General features: G+C 26.9%; 1 protein-coding gene across 3 annotated transcripts; it reads right to left on the bottom strand.

Annotated features, from left to right (window-relative positions):
* Window positions 1-4,244: 4,244 nt before the first annotated feature.
* On the bottom strand, window positions 4,245-8,740 carry LOC105140227 (AP-1 complex subunit mu-2). Of its 3 annotated transcripts, XR_845151.1 has the most exons (13): window positions 8,369-8,740; window positions 8,108-8,254; window positions 7,938-8,000; window positions 7,658-7,834; window positions 7,439-7,542; window positions 6,573-6,680; window positions 6,330-6,426; window positions 6,136-6,233; window positions 5,880-6,021; window positions 5,636-5,758; window positions 4,748-4,848; window positions 4,633-4,682; window positions 4,245-4,521 (listed from the first exon to the last, which is right to left on the bottom strand). XR_845151.1 is itself a non-coding variant. In XM_011046970.1 (12 exons), exons 1-11 carry the CDS (start codon window positions 8,495-8,497, stop codon window positions 4,750-4,752), a joined length of 1,287 nt encoding a protein of 428 aa, XP_011045272.1. In that variant the 5' UTR covers window positions 8,498-8,740; the 3' UTR covers window positions 4,245-4,682; window positions 4,748-4,749. The 3 variants fall into 3 exon arrangements, 2 of the variants coding, with proteins under 2 accessions (XP_011045272.1, XP_011045271.1); XM_011046970.1 differs by having other exon boundaries at window positions 4,245-4,682; XM_011046969.1 differs by having other exon boundaries at window positions 4,245-4,848.
* Window positions 8,741-13,177: the final 4,437 nt, after the last annotated feature.

Genomic DNA, 13,177 nt, shown 5'->3' with positions numbered 1-13,177 from the left:
TATTATTAACGCAAAATTGATTCGATTGGATTTAAAGTTGTTGATATCCATCATTTATAAAACAATTATTGATATCATCATAAAAACTACAATTTTATTTAAAAACTGTAGCACAACATGATAACATGATAGTGTTTTTAATATCATCTCAATAATTTTATTTATAATAGAATTTTATTCTGTTTTTTAAGACAAAAAATTGATTGAAAAATGAAGAAAAAAGGTGACGGGCAATAAAAATCAAGCTCGGGTCCACCTAAAGTATGTAAAAATGCATTACCGAGACAAAATATGTAAAAATTAAAAAGTTTAGGTATCAAAATAAACTTTTTTGTTCCCGAGGAACAATATAAAAAAAAAATGCATCGCTCCCCTGTAGTGCAATTCACGGTTGTTTTATGTCTAGGGAACGACTAAGATGTACAAAAATCTTCTAGTTTATTTTACTAGTTTTTTATCCACAAGATGTCGCACGGTCATTTTAGAACCTGCTTTTATTTTATTTTATGACTATTAAAATAAATACTTGAAATAATTTCAATAATTTGACGTAGCCATGATTTTATTTTATTTTTTATCAACGGCATGATTTTTAAAAATTCCTAATAATTGAAATGATTTAAATTTAGGAGAAAAAATATTATTTCTTTAGACAAATCCCTTTTTCTTATTCATTCATTTCTTTTTTTTTTAATTTTTTTGACCAATGCTTTTATTAAAATAATTTTAAAAATAATTTTAACAATTTTATTTAAAGATGATTTTATTAAAATATTAAAAAAATATAAGAAAAAAAAAACTAAACAAAAGGTGAAGGGCAATCACGCCTATTTTATTTTCTTTGTTTTTTAATGAATTTCTTCCTCTTTTCTTAAAATCTAGGAATAGAAATATGATGAAAATAAAGTTTGAAAACTAAAATGAACAAAACAAAAATTACATGGATCGAATAGGAAAACAAAATTAAAAACTACAATGATCAAAGTATAAAATGGATAGTGTTTTGTTTCTTACCGAACAATAGAGTTTTCATAGGTTTTATCAATGCTTGAGCAATACCAAAGTCATAATAAAATGTTTTGATCTATCTTTTGGTATGGTTAGAGAGAAAAGGCGATGAACTCATTAATACTATGATTGATTTTTTATTTGGAATAAATAGTAATAAGTGAGAAGTTTTTCTCTCCTTTTTTAGAATATAGGGTATCGAATATTATAAAAATGAAATTTGAAGACCAAAACTAACAGACTTTAAACTAAAAGGACCAAAAATTAAAAGCTTTAGGGACTAGAGTGTACAGTTAATATTGTCTTATTTGCAGGTGAACAATGGAGATTGCTTTGTTTTTCTACCGAGTAATCCACAATGTTTTATTTCTATTTGAACAATATAGAGTTACAATAAAAAGTCTAGCTCTTTTAATATATTTACTAATTTTTTCCCTTGTGCGGCGGTTTTTTAAGTCTTTTTTCATCTAGTTTTGTGGTAATTAAAATTGATTTTTGTAAAAAAAATACAAAGATTTAAATTGTGGAGAGAAAAAAATATTTTGTTAGGTGAGTTTTTCATTTCTTATTCATGCATTTTTGTTTGACAAGAACAGGTTTTTCTTTTTAATTAGTAGCATGTTTTTGAATAAAAACTAAAAATAATTAAAATAAATATTCATAAAAATATTAGTGATTTGAATTAAAAAAGTAAAAAATGTATCTTTTTCAATTAAAAATCACTTTTATTATTCATGTATTTCTTTTTTTTTCCAGAAAACATGTTTTTTAATAGAAGTATTGTTTTTTTAAATAAATATTTATTGTGATTTGAAAAGCAATTTTCATTTAAAAAAATATAAAAATCAATAATCAATAATTTGTACACAATAGAAGAAAAACATAAAAGAATAATTAATCATAAAAATTATATAAAATATATATAATAAAAAATAACAAAATAGTTTTATTCTCATTTAATATTTATGAACATCTTTTAAAAAAATTTGCATATTACCTTCTCATATCATAATTCACAAAGTAATGGTTCATTTTACCATAAAAAAATATTTTATTCCATGCTTTATTTTTTCTAATATTTGTTTTTTAATAAGAAACAATAGGCGCCGCATTTGGTTTGAATTTTGACCATCGATGATTTGAATTTAAAGTATGAGTTTTACAGAACATTAAAAAAATATATGAAATATTTTGAAAACATCAGTAAACTTATTTTAAACCCAAAACACCCTCCAATCTATTTAAACATCTAGTTTCAAATCAAATTAAGAAAAAAAAACTTTATAAGCCTCAACCTATATTTTCGACTAGATAAAAGTTCTAAATCATCTTTATAGAACTAATTTTTATAAGACAAGCCTATTGATAACAAAATTAATTTTTTTCATAATAATATAATTGACTGACTGACCTCTTCTTTTCTTTTCTTTTTTCTAACATCTCTCAACACTCTAAGACTAAAATAAATAAATAAAAAAGAAGTTGAAAATTGAAACATATAATTCTAAGACCATAGAGATCAAATATGCATAAATCAAAAGTTCAAGGATGAGACTAGATTTTTATGCATCTTTGGAACAATAGATAATATTTTTATTTTTATCCTTGTTTCTTTAGTTTTTTCTTAAATAAATTTATTTTTTTGTCTTTAGAACAATGAGCATGCAAAGAGAAGCTAATTCAAATTTAACTTGCAAGAATGTTACAGCAACACCATCAACAACAATAATATAATAATAATAATATTCTTAAATGACCTAAATGAATAAAAAAAAAATTCTTGAAAAGTCCCGTCCAAATTGGGCACAATAATGCACTGTTGTTATTTTTTTAGTATACAGTGGTAATAGTTAATAACAGTAATAATATGATATATCAGCCCAATATCCTCTCTATCAAACCTACACTGGCTACTTTTTAATAGCTATTTTTCTTGTATTTTATCGTAAGTTGGATTTTTTTAATAAAAAAATAAATATATAAGTTTTTTAATTTTTTTAATTAAAATAAAAAAACTTATATATACACTAATAAAATAAATTAAGAAACATATATATATATATATATTAATAAATAAATAAATAAAAGTTATTAAGATAAAAACTAAAAAATTAAAAGTCATATATAGACTAAGATATTCGGTTTTGGATTTCAAGACAACTGTATTTAACAACTTTATTCACAAAAATCAATTTTTTATTTAAATAAGTGATAATAAAAATAAATACACATGAAATTAATTAAATTAAATAAAAAGTAAAAAAAATTATACAAGATTACACATATTAAAAATATTATCCAAAAATAAATATTTAATTTTTACATAAATTTTATTTATATAAAATATAAAAAATATAGATGAATTAAAGTAATCTCTCAAAAATTTAAATGCATATAAATGACTAAAAACTAATATTTACTTAAAAGAGTCTAGATAAACAAAATAAAAGAAAAATGAGGCATTATTTACATATAAATTTAAAAATTATTTTGAAAACATTCATATAAAAGAGGGCATCAATTAAAAAAATATTTATAAAAAAATTAAGTTTGACAAATCAAATTAGTGCACTTGACCAATCTAGTAGGGTCCACACATGAGCCTAAAATACTAGACTTTGATACAGTTTGCTCTAAATTTTTTTTTTATGGAACAGATGACATGTTATTAAGTTAATGAACATGTTGTCTGATATAGATCAATTTTTAGCCATCATAATAACCAGAAAAACAGCAAAACAAGAAGAAAAAAATTTTAACCCCAAAACCAATCTATCTATTTTTTACTTAAAATACCTAGAAAATATTTTAGTCAACTTAATAAACTCATTGGTTACTTTAAAAAATCTTAAAAACTATCTAAAAAACTAAAATAAAAATTTTACCAGCTTAAGTATGATTTTCTAGACAATTTCAAGGTAAACCATTGTTTATGGTTAGAATTAATAGCAATGAAAATTTTATCTCACGCTAGATCAAGCAACTCTCTCTCATCTCTCTCAAGCTAGAAGTTAAAAAAAAAAAAATTAAAACCAAAATTTATCTTGCCTGTAAATTCTAAAAACTAAAAGGATCAATATTTTTAATTTAAATTTCACCCAAAATATGTTAGAACCACTCATTCCCCATGTTTTATGTTTTTTACTTTAATGTCCGGTGTTTCAATCCCATCTTTCCCCTAACAAATTGGCCTATAATTTGGTTCAATAAGGGTCAAATTAAAAATAATAACAAAAAGGACAAAAGAAATACACTTAGATTTATAGTTAATAGTTCATAATAATAGTTAACAAGAAGAGTTTCTACAGCACAGCCTCAAAACTTGTCCAATGTATCACTTATTCACAAGACCGACGGCAGAAACTAAAAGAGGCTAAGCCCCCTCATACGCATCCCAAGGAATGAAGTCCATCTCTCAGGCCCCAGGGAAGAGCAATCAGATCGACTACAGGCCCAAAGACCCAAATTTCCATTTGCTCCCAGCACAAAATTCGAATAACATAAATGCTGAATCCAATAACAGATGAAAATTTGCACATGCCTAAAAGGAATTCTAAATATTACAATAATGATGCACAAACAGAAGGTAACAAGGCCGCAAGGAATAAGTTGTTAAGCTCAACCAACCATTAGACTATCACAACCGGCTTCCCAAGGCTCCCTCCAGTTTTGTCCTCAAAAATTCAACGTTACAGATTGGAAACCTCAAAGATATTTGAAAAGCAAATTGATAGAGCACCTTTAGATAAGCCTAAGCTCATACTCGCCAGCCATTGTTATGTATCTCACCCATGGGAGGGCCTGATAACCACTTTTCTCAATAATCTTCAGGTATCGAACCTACAAAACATCAACATTTTAATAAGAGATTAAATTACCTAAACTTGCTAAAGCAGTATTTTTGGAAATTTGAGCACGATTTATAAAATGAACATTAAACAATATAATCGCTTATAGCAAGTTCCAAAATTCAAGCCATCCAGTGGACCAGTCATGTTTGAGAAATAAAACAGGTTTCTTTGAAATCGTTGCTAACCTACACATAAACTACTAAGATTAAAACTCATCAATTTCAATCAGTTCTCTTTCAACAACGCCATAATAATAAAAAAAAAAATTCTGCATTTCAGAAAAAGAAATTTATTTATTTGTATTTATTGGAATACAATGTGAAGTTCAATTTAACTCATGCTCCACATTAGTAGGACATCTACATTTTCGATGAGAGAAACAGACGTTTTGCAGATTTATTGGCTATCTATTTGGAAATTAGAAGTTAAAAGATATAGACAGATCCTGTATTTCCCCATCTTGGTGAGACATGATGTTGCCACTCGCACACTCTGGATTATGAAAACAACAATTCTAGATCCCATTACACAAGAATCCAAACTTTCAGGTACCACAATTCATAGTTTGGAGTAATCAACACTAGCCCTGATAAATCTTGGCCCCTTTAACGTCATCCAAATTTTGACAAAAGAAAGCAATTCCAGAACAAACAACTCCATGATAATTGGTAAGTCTTGTCTCAGTCGGAGAGGCAGTGAGAAAGAGAGTTAAAGATATGCCATTCAACACCGGATATCATAAAATACAACAAACAATTGTGTTTTTGAAGGTGTACCTGTATTCCCGAAACAGTAAAATATGGTATTTCAAACTTCACTCGTATAGGAGCTTTTCTCTCAGGAGTTGCTTCTTCGGCAGTTATACTGGGAAGACTGAACTCTGCCCTCAACATGTACTCCTAAATCACATTTAAATGAAAATAGAATCCAAACAAGGGTGGTTACTAATACAAACTACAGGCCAAGGTTAACAAAGACTACAAAATGATCCCATGTGTTTTTGGGAAAAAAAGAAAATACCTTCCCACCAGGAAAAGATTTAATTTTCCACAACAATGCATCATTTTCAGGTGCATATGATGCAGACCCCATTGACGTCCGAATATTAGGATTGGAAACATCGACTGCCACCGGCAACTCAATCTCAACATTTGTTGCTGTACTGTGCAGTTAAATTTTTTTGAATACTCAGGAAACGTAAACATTAGCAAACCTAAAACTCTGATCTATAGATTAAAAGGAGACTTAGTTACATATTAATGGTAAAACTTCATACCTACGCTCCTTGAACTGGCTCCTAGCCTTTACCATTATCTCAACACGACTTCTTGAATGCCTTTCAACTTGAGCTTCTACCCAAATCAGAGGCTTTACCTGAAACAAGGCATAATGGAACACATCAAATGCTCAGAAAAGTAACCAAGGCGTCGTTTTCTTTTTAAGAAAGATCTCAAAAACTACAGAATGAACCTGAGTGCTGAGTCTATATGTCATGAGATCAAAAGCCCCATCAGGTGGTATAAATGATATTGTCCGATCATTTTCAAATCGTGCCAAACGCACACACCTAAGCCAAATCGCGTATTTAGTTTCATAAGGTCTAGATTGTAATGAGCAACCTTCACTCATAATAAATTGGCATCTATTTCCATGAGTAACAACTGTACAAACCAACACAAGAATTCAAGTAGACCAGAGAATTAAGCTACATACTGATGAAATTTGATGTCCTCCAAATCAATGGCCTTTCCCTTTGTTGCCCGTCCTTGGGCCTCCAATAAAACTCTATCATTTAGGCCAAGCTTACACTCAGGCATGCCGCTGCAACATAACCATCGAAAACTTGTAATTAAAGGTAAAGTTCTGTGCAAGTCACGTCACACATTGAAGGTACACATTAATACATTTATAGAATGGAGCAGTCACTTCATGCAATATTGCTAAATAGTGGAACTAACTCCAAAGTTCCCTTCTGAGACAGTATGGCCCCATAGAATTGGGTGACATCATAATGAATAGATGGCTCTGTTTTTAGAAACGTGAGCATGTTCTCCCATTTCAACTGTGTTACCAAACAAGTTAATTGTTGCATTATATAACTTAATATATTGGAAAAGAAGAAAAAGTTGTGTTTTCCTGGAAAGTTTGTTGCAAGGAACCATGAGTTTGATTGACAAAAACAAGTGTCACAAAATACTACATTTGGAAACAATTTGAAAGAAAGTAATGGTCTAGTCACAAAATTTCTCTACCACATTAATCAACAATACTAGCTGGCATATTAAACTAAGAGTTCAACAGCAAAACTTACAAAAATTGTGTAGCACTTCAAAAGCAGCATCACTAATGAGTGGGACCAAAAATTCATCAATACAAATACTTTACAGACCAGTACTACAAATAGCTGCTTAACAAAGTAACATATATACTAAACAGCATCTGAATATCCTAACAGTTATCTTCACAAAACAAGCATGCAAGTACACTACCTTAAAGAATAACAAGCTAAACCGTAAAGGAACCAAGAAAAAACTACCAGCAATGATTAATTCCAGATAACTGATTGTTTCTAACTGTACCTTAGATACGTTCTCATTTTTAAAGCCCCCACAACATCAGACCTAATCACTTGTCCATTGCTGTTGACAAGTATATTGACACTCTCAACAACATCCAAGAAAACCTGAGCAAATAATAACAAAGCTTCATCATCATCCAGTAATATTAATTATTCAATCAAAAAAAAAAAAACAAGTTGCTCTGACAAAAAAAAAAGAATGAAAAGGATGAGAAAATACTTCATTCTTCTTGTAATTTATCCCTTCGCTGCGCCAGGACACTGCATTAGTGACAGCCATGGGAGGCCTCTGAGAAGTTTCCATCCTGTAGGCATTAGTCTTGATAAACTCGCTAAGAATTTTTGCTTCGGTATACTGAGGGTAACCAAAGTCCATCATTTCATCAAGTAACTCGTACTGACAAATGCACAACAAGGCACCACCCCTGTCATTGCCTCAATAATAATGATGATAATATGTTTTGAATCAAATGAGCAACAAAATTCATTATAAGACCTACCACTACCACAAAGTTATCCCTGAGTGATTCCTCTTCTAATTCTTCAAAATAATGCTTAAAAACCTAAAAGAAAAGGGAAAAAAATTATAATTAACATAGAAATGAAATTATTTTATTTATTAAATAAGAAACGGCATGGAATTGATAATTATAATAAATTACGGAATTACATCAACAACGCGGTGGAGAAAGGAGAGGAGGCTGGCAGCATTACAATTCTGCCTTGATGCGGTCATTAGATAAACATTGCTATGTTGTATGTACATGTAAGAGACTCCATTATCATACACTACTGGATCTTGAGATTGCGGATCTCCCTGCACTCAACCATAACCATAACCAGATCCACTCATTCATTTAATTAATTAATCAGTTGGATTGAATTACGTGTAAAATAAATAAAGGAGAAAAGAAAAGGAGAGGAAAGAGACCTCCTTCTCGATGAGCTTGGTGAAGAAGCGCTCGGCCTGAACGGCAGAGACATCGCCACGGTAGTCGCGCCACACAAGAACGCGCCCCTTTATGTCTAATAGAAACAGTGCGGAGGCTGCCCCGGCCATGATAGATCAGATCCGATGGTGAAGCTGCTTAATTATTTGGAAACTGATGACGATCGATGGATGATGGCAATCCAACTTCAGAAAATCTCATTTTAGAAGCAGATGCATTATTTAGTTGCTAATAACTTGAATCATCATCGCCAGCTCCATCTCTCTTTTTTGTTTGATTTTTTTTTTCTTGACAGCTGAACATGCTTTCTCTTCTACTGGCTAATTAAACCTCGTTTGTCGTTGCGGGTTTTTCATCCAAAAAAAAAAATTAGTGATTTTGAATTGTTTTATTTAATTTATATTAAAAGTAAATTTTTAAAAATAAAAATAAATATTATTTTTACATATATTTAACTAAATAATATTTTAAAAAATAATATCTACAATACTTCCATACTTCCATGTACTCAATCTGCTATGCTATGTGTGTTTTTTTTCCTCAAAAAAATATTGAGTATGCAAAGCTATTTTAATGTATTGTTTTATATAAAAATTTAAAATTTAAATAAAAAATGTAATTAAATAAATAAATAATCATCCATATAAAAAAAAACATTATTAATAATAATTAAAATAAATTAAATATAAATTAAGATATTCAATTACATTACATGAGATATTTATTTAGTTATGTTTACTAAATTTGTTTATTTGAATCAATAAAAAATATTAAAAATATAAATATAAATAAAATTGATTAAATAAACTTACACTCTTAAAAATATATAACTCAAGGCCAAACATATCATAAATATTATTTAAAAATAAAATGTTTTTTGTTTTGAAAAATAAAGTCTATTGTATACAACAAAAAATATTAGAGATAAATTAGAATATTATCTTAAAAAATTAAATAAAAACAAAATTCTATTAAAAAAATGCAAAACTTGTGATTTGAATCATGAAATTAAAATAAATTAAAAAAAAACTAATATAAAATGATAAGATAATAAAAACAAATGAGAAAAAAAAATGTTTAACCACATTCCACGTTAACTTTTCAAATTTATGACATAGCTTATATAAGATTGGAGACACTATAAATAAAAAAATTCAATTGCACAAAGGGATCTAAGAATAATTGTAATTAAAAAAATAAAAGTGAAAATTGAAATAAAAAATAAATTAAAGGGTGAAAAAAATCAATTAGAGGAGTAGAGTGGATTAGAAAATAACATTTATATAAGAAAAAACAAATCAAAAGAATGAGGGTTAAATTAAATAATATCATAAATATTATTTAAAAATAAAATATATTTTTAAAAAAAATTAACTCAAGGCCAAACATATCATAAATATTATTTAAAAATAAAATGTTTTTTGTTTTGAAAAATAAAGTCTATTGTATACAACAAAAAATATTAGAGATAAATTAGAATATTATCTTAAAAAATTAAATAAAAACAAAATTCTATTAAAAAAATGCAAAACTTGTGATTTGAATCATGAAATTAAAATAAATTAAAAAAAAACTAATATAAAATGATAAGATAATAAAAACAAATGAGAAAAAAAAATGTTTAACCACATTCCACGTTAACTTTTCAAATTTATGACATAGCTTATATAAGATTGGAGACACTATAAATAAAAAAATTCAATTGCACAAAGGGATCTAAAAATAATTGTAATTAAAAAAATAAAAGTAAAAATTGAAATAAAAAATAAATTAAAGGGTGAAAAAAATCAATTAGAGGAGTAGAGTGGATTAGAAAATAACATTTATATAAGAAAAAACAAATCAAAAGAATGAGGGTTAAATTAAATAAAATAAAACAACATAAACTTTGATTGAAGGATGAAATTGAAATGCAATAAAAATTTAACAAAAAAACTAAGAAAAAAAATAAAAATCAAAAGAATAAGAATTAAGATGAAGAAAATATCATATGAGAAATTGTAATTGAAAGATTAAATTGAAAAAAAACTTTTATTAAAAATTATAATAAAAATAATAAATTAATATTATAAGGATTAAAATTGAAACACAAAAAACAAGGAGAACGGTTGTGCATTTTCTTAGACCAGAAAGAGAAAGAAAAATTACTACGGACAATTCAACCATTACATATTATCACGGGTCACACAATAAGAAAGATGACACATTGATGCTTCAAAAAAGATAATGAAGGCTAAGTTAGGCCATCAAGCAGCATTGTACTTGCCATCTAAAAAATACAAACATCATCTACTTATTGGTATATAATAAGTATGGATCAACTTTTTCAAATAAAAATTACAAACATCATCTACTTATTAGTATATAATAAGTATGGATCAACTTTTTCAAATAAAAATTTTATAAATCAACTTAAAAATACTAAAAAACTCCTAACAACCTTGAAAAATACAACAAAAAAAAAACATTTGAAATAGCAAAAGCATCCCAAATGCATACTTGTTTTTTTTCTTTATCTTTTTTAATGTCAAACATATTTCTACTACATACTAAGTAGGGAAAAATCACAAAACTCTTGCCCAATTACTTTACATTTTGTTTACCCTAGCATAAAAAATATTTTTATTGTTTTAAAGCTCATGAAAAACAAAAAAAAAACTCTTAGCCGACAGCGCTCATTGTTTTTTATCTTAGGCCCAAAAATGTGTTTTTAAAATATAAAAAATTTGAAAAGGACTAATATATCCTAAAATAATCTCTAAATGACCAATAAACTTTTATAAAAGACCAAACTACCCTCAATACAAAGCCTCTCATTTTCTTCATTCAAAGGATAAAAGGGTAATTTTATTATATTAATTCATAATAAATTGTATCCAGTGATATAATAAAAAACACATGCCATATATTTCATGTTAATAAATGAGTGGAGGTTGAAAACAAGACAATTTCTTATGTAAAAAGACAAGTTATATATTATGCACTAAATTATTGATTCACACTAAGTTGTGGATTGGTTTAGATTTTTCTTTAAATATAAGAAAATACTCAAATATTGCTATTTTTTTAATGGAAAAAAAATTAAACCTCACAAGGGTTGATTTAATATAACTCAATTGACTTTATGGGTTTAAAAAAAACTTGTATAACTTGTAAAAATATAGTTTGACTAAAAATAATTTTAAAATGATATTGTTTTAATATTAAGATAACAAGACATTAAATTAACTTAGGTTAATCCGAGTTAACTTGTCAAATTCATGATCCGGGTTATGAGACTATGATAACCCAATAAAAATCAAATCAAAATAAACTATGAAGTCCAATTTTTAATTTATCTAATATTAAAGGATGCAATTGAAAAACAAATCAATTAAAAAAAAGACATAAAAAGTTACCTGAGTTAGCATATTAAACCCACGACCTAAATTATAAGACCGAAATAACTTCATAAAAAATAAATCAAAATAAATTATGAATTTCAATCCTTAGTCAACCCAACTTTGAAAAATGATATCAAAAGAAGAAATCGATTAAAAAAATATAAAAATAATACGAGTCAATCCACAAAATTCATGACTTGAGTAAATAAACTGAGATAACCTTGTAAAAAAAATTATTTAACTCAGGTTGACCTGCCAAGTCTATGATTTGATCATATGATTGAGATAATCCTATAAAAAACAAAACAAAAAAAAATTATAAAGCTTAATTTTTAATCGTTTCTGTCAGACACAATGTTAAAACACTAAAACCCAGAACCTTAATTGTGAGACCAATATATCTCCATAAAAAGCAAATCAAAACAAATTACAAAACTCAGTTTTCCATTAACCTAGTGTTGAATGATGAAATTGAATAAAAAAATAAATTAAAAAAGAACACAACTGACTCGATCCATCACAATTAACCCATCAAGCATTATTTTCAAGTCATGAGTTGAAATAACATAATAGAAAGTAAATAAAACAAATCACGAAGTTTAATTCTTAATCAATCCAATATTGAATGATAAAATTAAAAAAATAATTAAGAAAAAAAGTTTGAGTCAATTAAGATAACTCGAGATTCATGTCATAACAATGTAACAACTCAATAAAAAAAATATAATATTAAAAGATAAAATAAAAAATTAATTTGAAAAAAATCAGATAAATGAAAAAAATAAGGAGGGTGTATGATAAAACTCCAATCAATTTAATATCAAAAAATAAAATTGAAAAGAAAATTAAATAAGGAAAAGAAAAGAAAAACTAAATCAATCGAGTTAACTCATCAAATCTACAACTCATGTTATAAAAGTATGATAAATTAATAAAAAAACAAAGTTAACATTAAATGATAAAATTTTAAAAATAATTAAAAAAAGCAAAAAATAAAAGATGAAAAAAGCAAACCACAATAGTACGTACAATAATAATAATTTGTTATTGAATCCCGCCTGCTGCTAGAATCTAAACAACACCATTTTCGTTTGACATCTTTGTTTTGGTTAGAAACGGTGATGTTTAGGACATGCCATGATCTAAACACCACATGATGAATCCTGTATTTTACTAGAACCTAAAAAACGCAGTTTTTTGCTGCATCATTGTTTTGGTTAGAAATGATGATATTTACGGCTTGTCTAGATCTAAATACCACATGAAAAGATACGAGATGACATGCCCCCGCACGCTATCGCAGGCTTATAAAACAAATATACTTGATAATGTTATAATTATTAAGTAACGCTAGATAAGTAATGGAAACTAAAGGTATGATAAAGCAAAATTTTATGACAAAAAAAA

This window comes from Populus euphratica, unplaced genomic scaffold (genome assembly GCF_000495115.2).
Source record: "Populus euphratica unplaced genomic scaffold, PopEup_1.0 scaffold251.1, whole genome shotgun sequence".
Classification (NCBI taxonomy): domain Eukaryota; kingdom Viridiplantae; phylum Streptophyta; class Magnoliopsida; order Malpighiales; family Salicaceae; genus Populus; species Populus euphratica.
The sequence above is the reverse complement of the archived record's forward strand: the minus strand, read 5'-3'. Positions and strand labels throughout refer to the sequence as shown.

Bases quoted from the DNA above. Each gene is read 5' to 3' on its own strand.
- LOC105140227 (XM_011046969.1), bottom strand. From the start codon at position 8,497: ATGGCCGGGGCAGCCTCCGCACTGTTTCTATTAGACATAAAGGGGCGC. The intron at 8,255-8,368 runs GTCTCTTTCCTC...GGTTGAGTGCAG, and splicing joins CCAAGCTCATCGAGAAGGAG to GGAGATCCGCAATCTCAAGA. The intron at 6,681-7,438 runs GTACAGTTAGAA...GTTATGTTGCAG, and splicing joins AAAATGAGAACGTATCTAAG to CGGCATGCCTGAGTGTAAGC.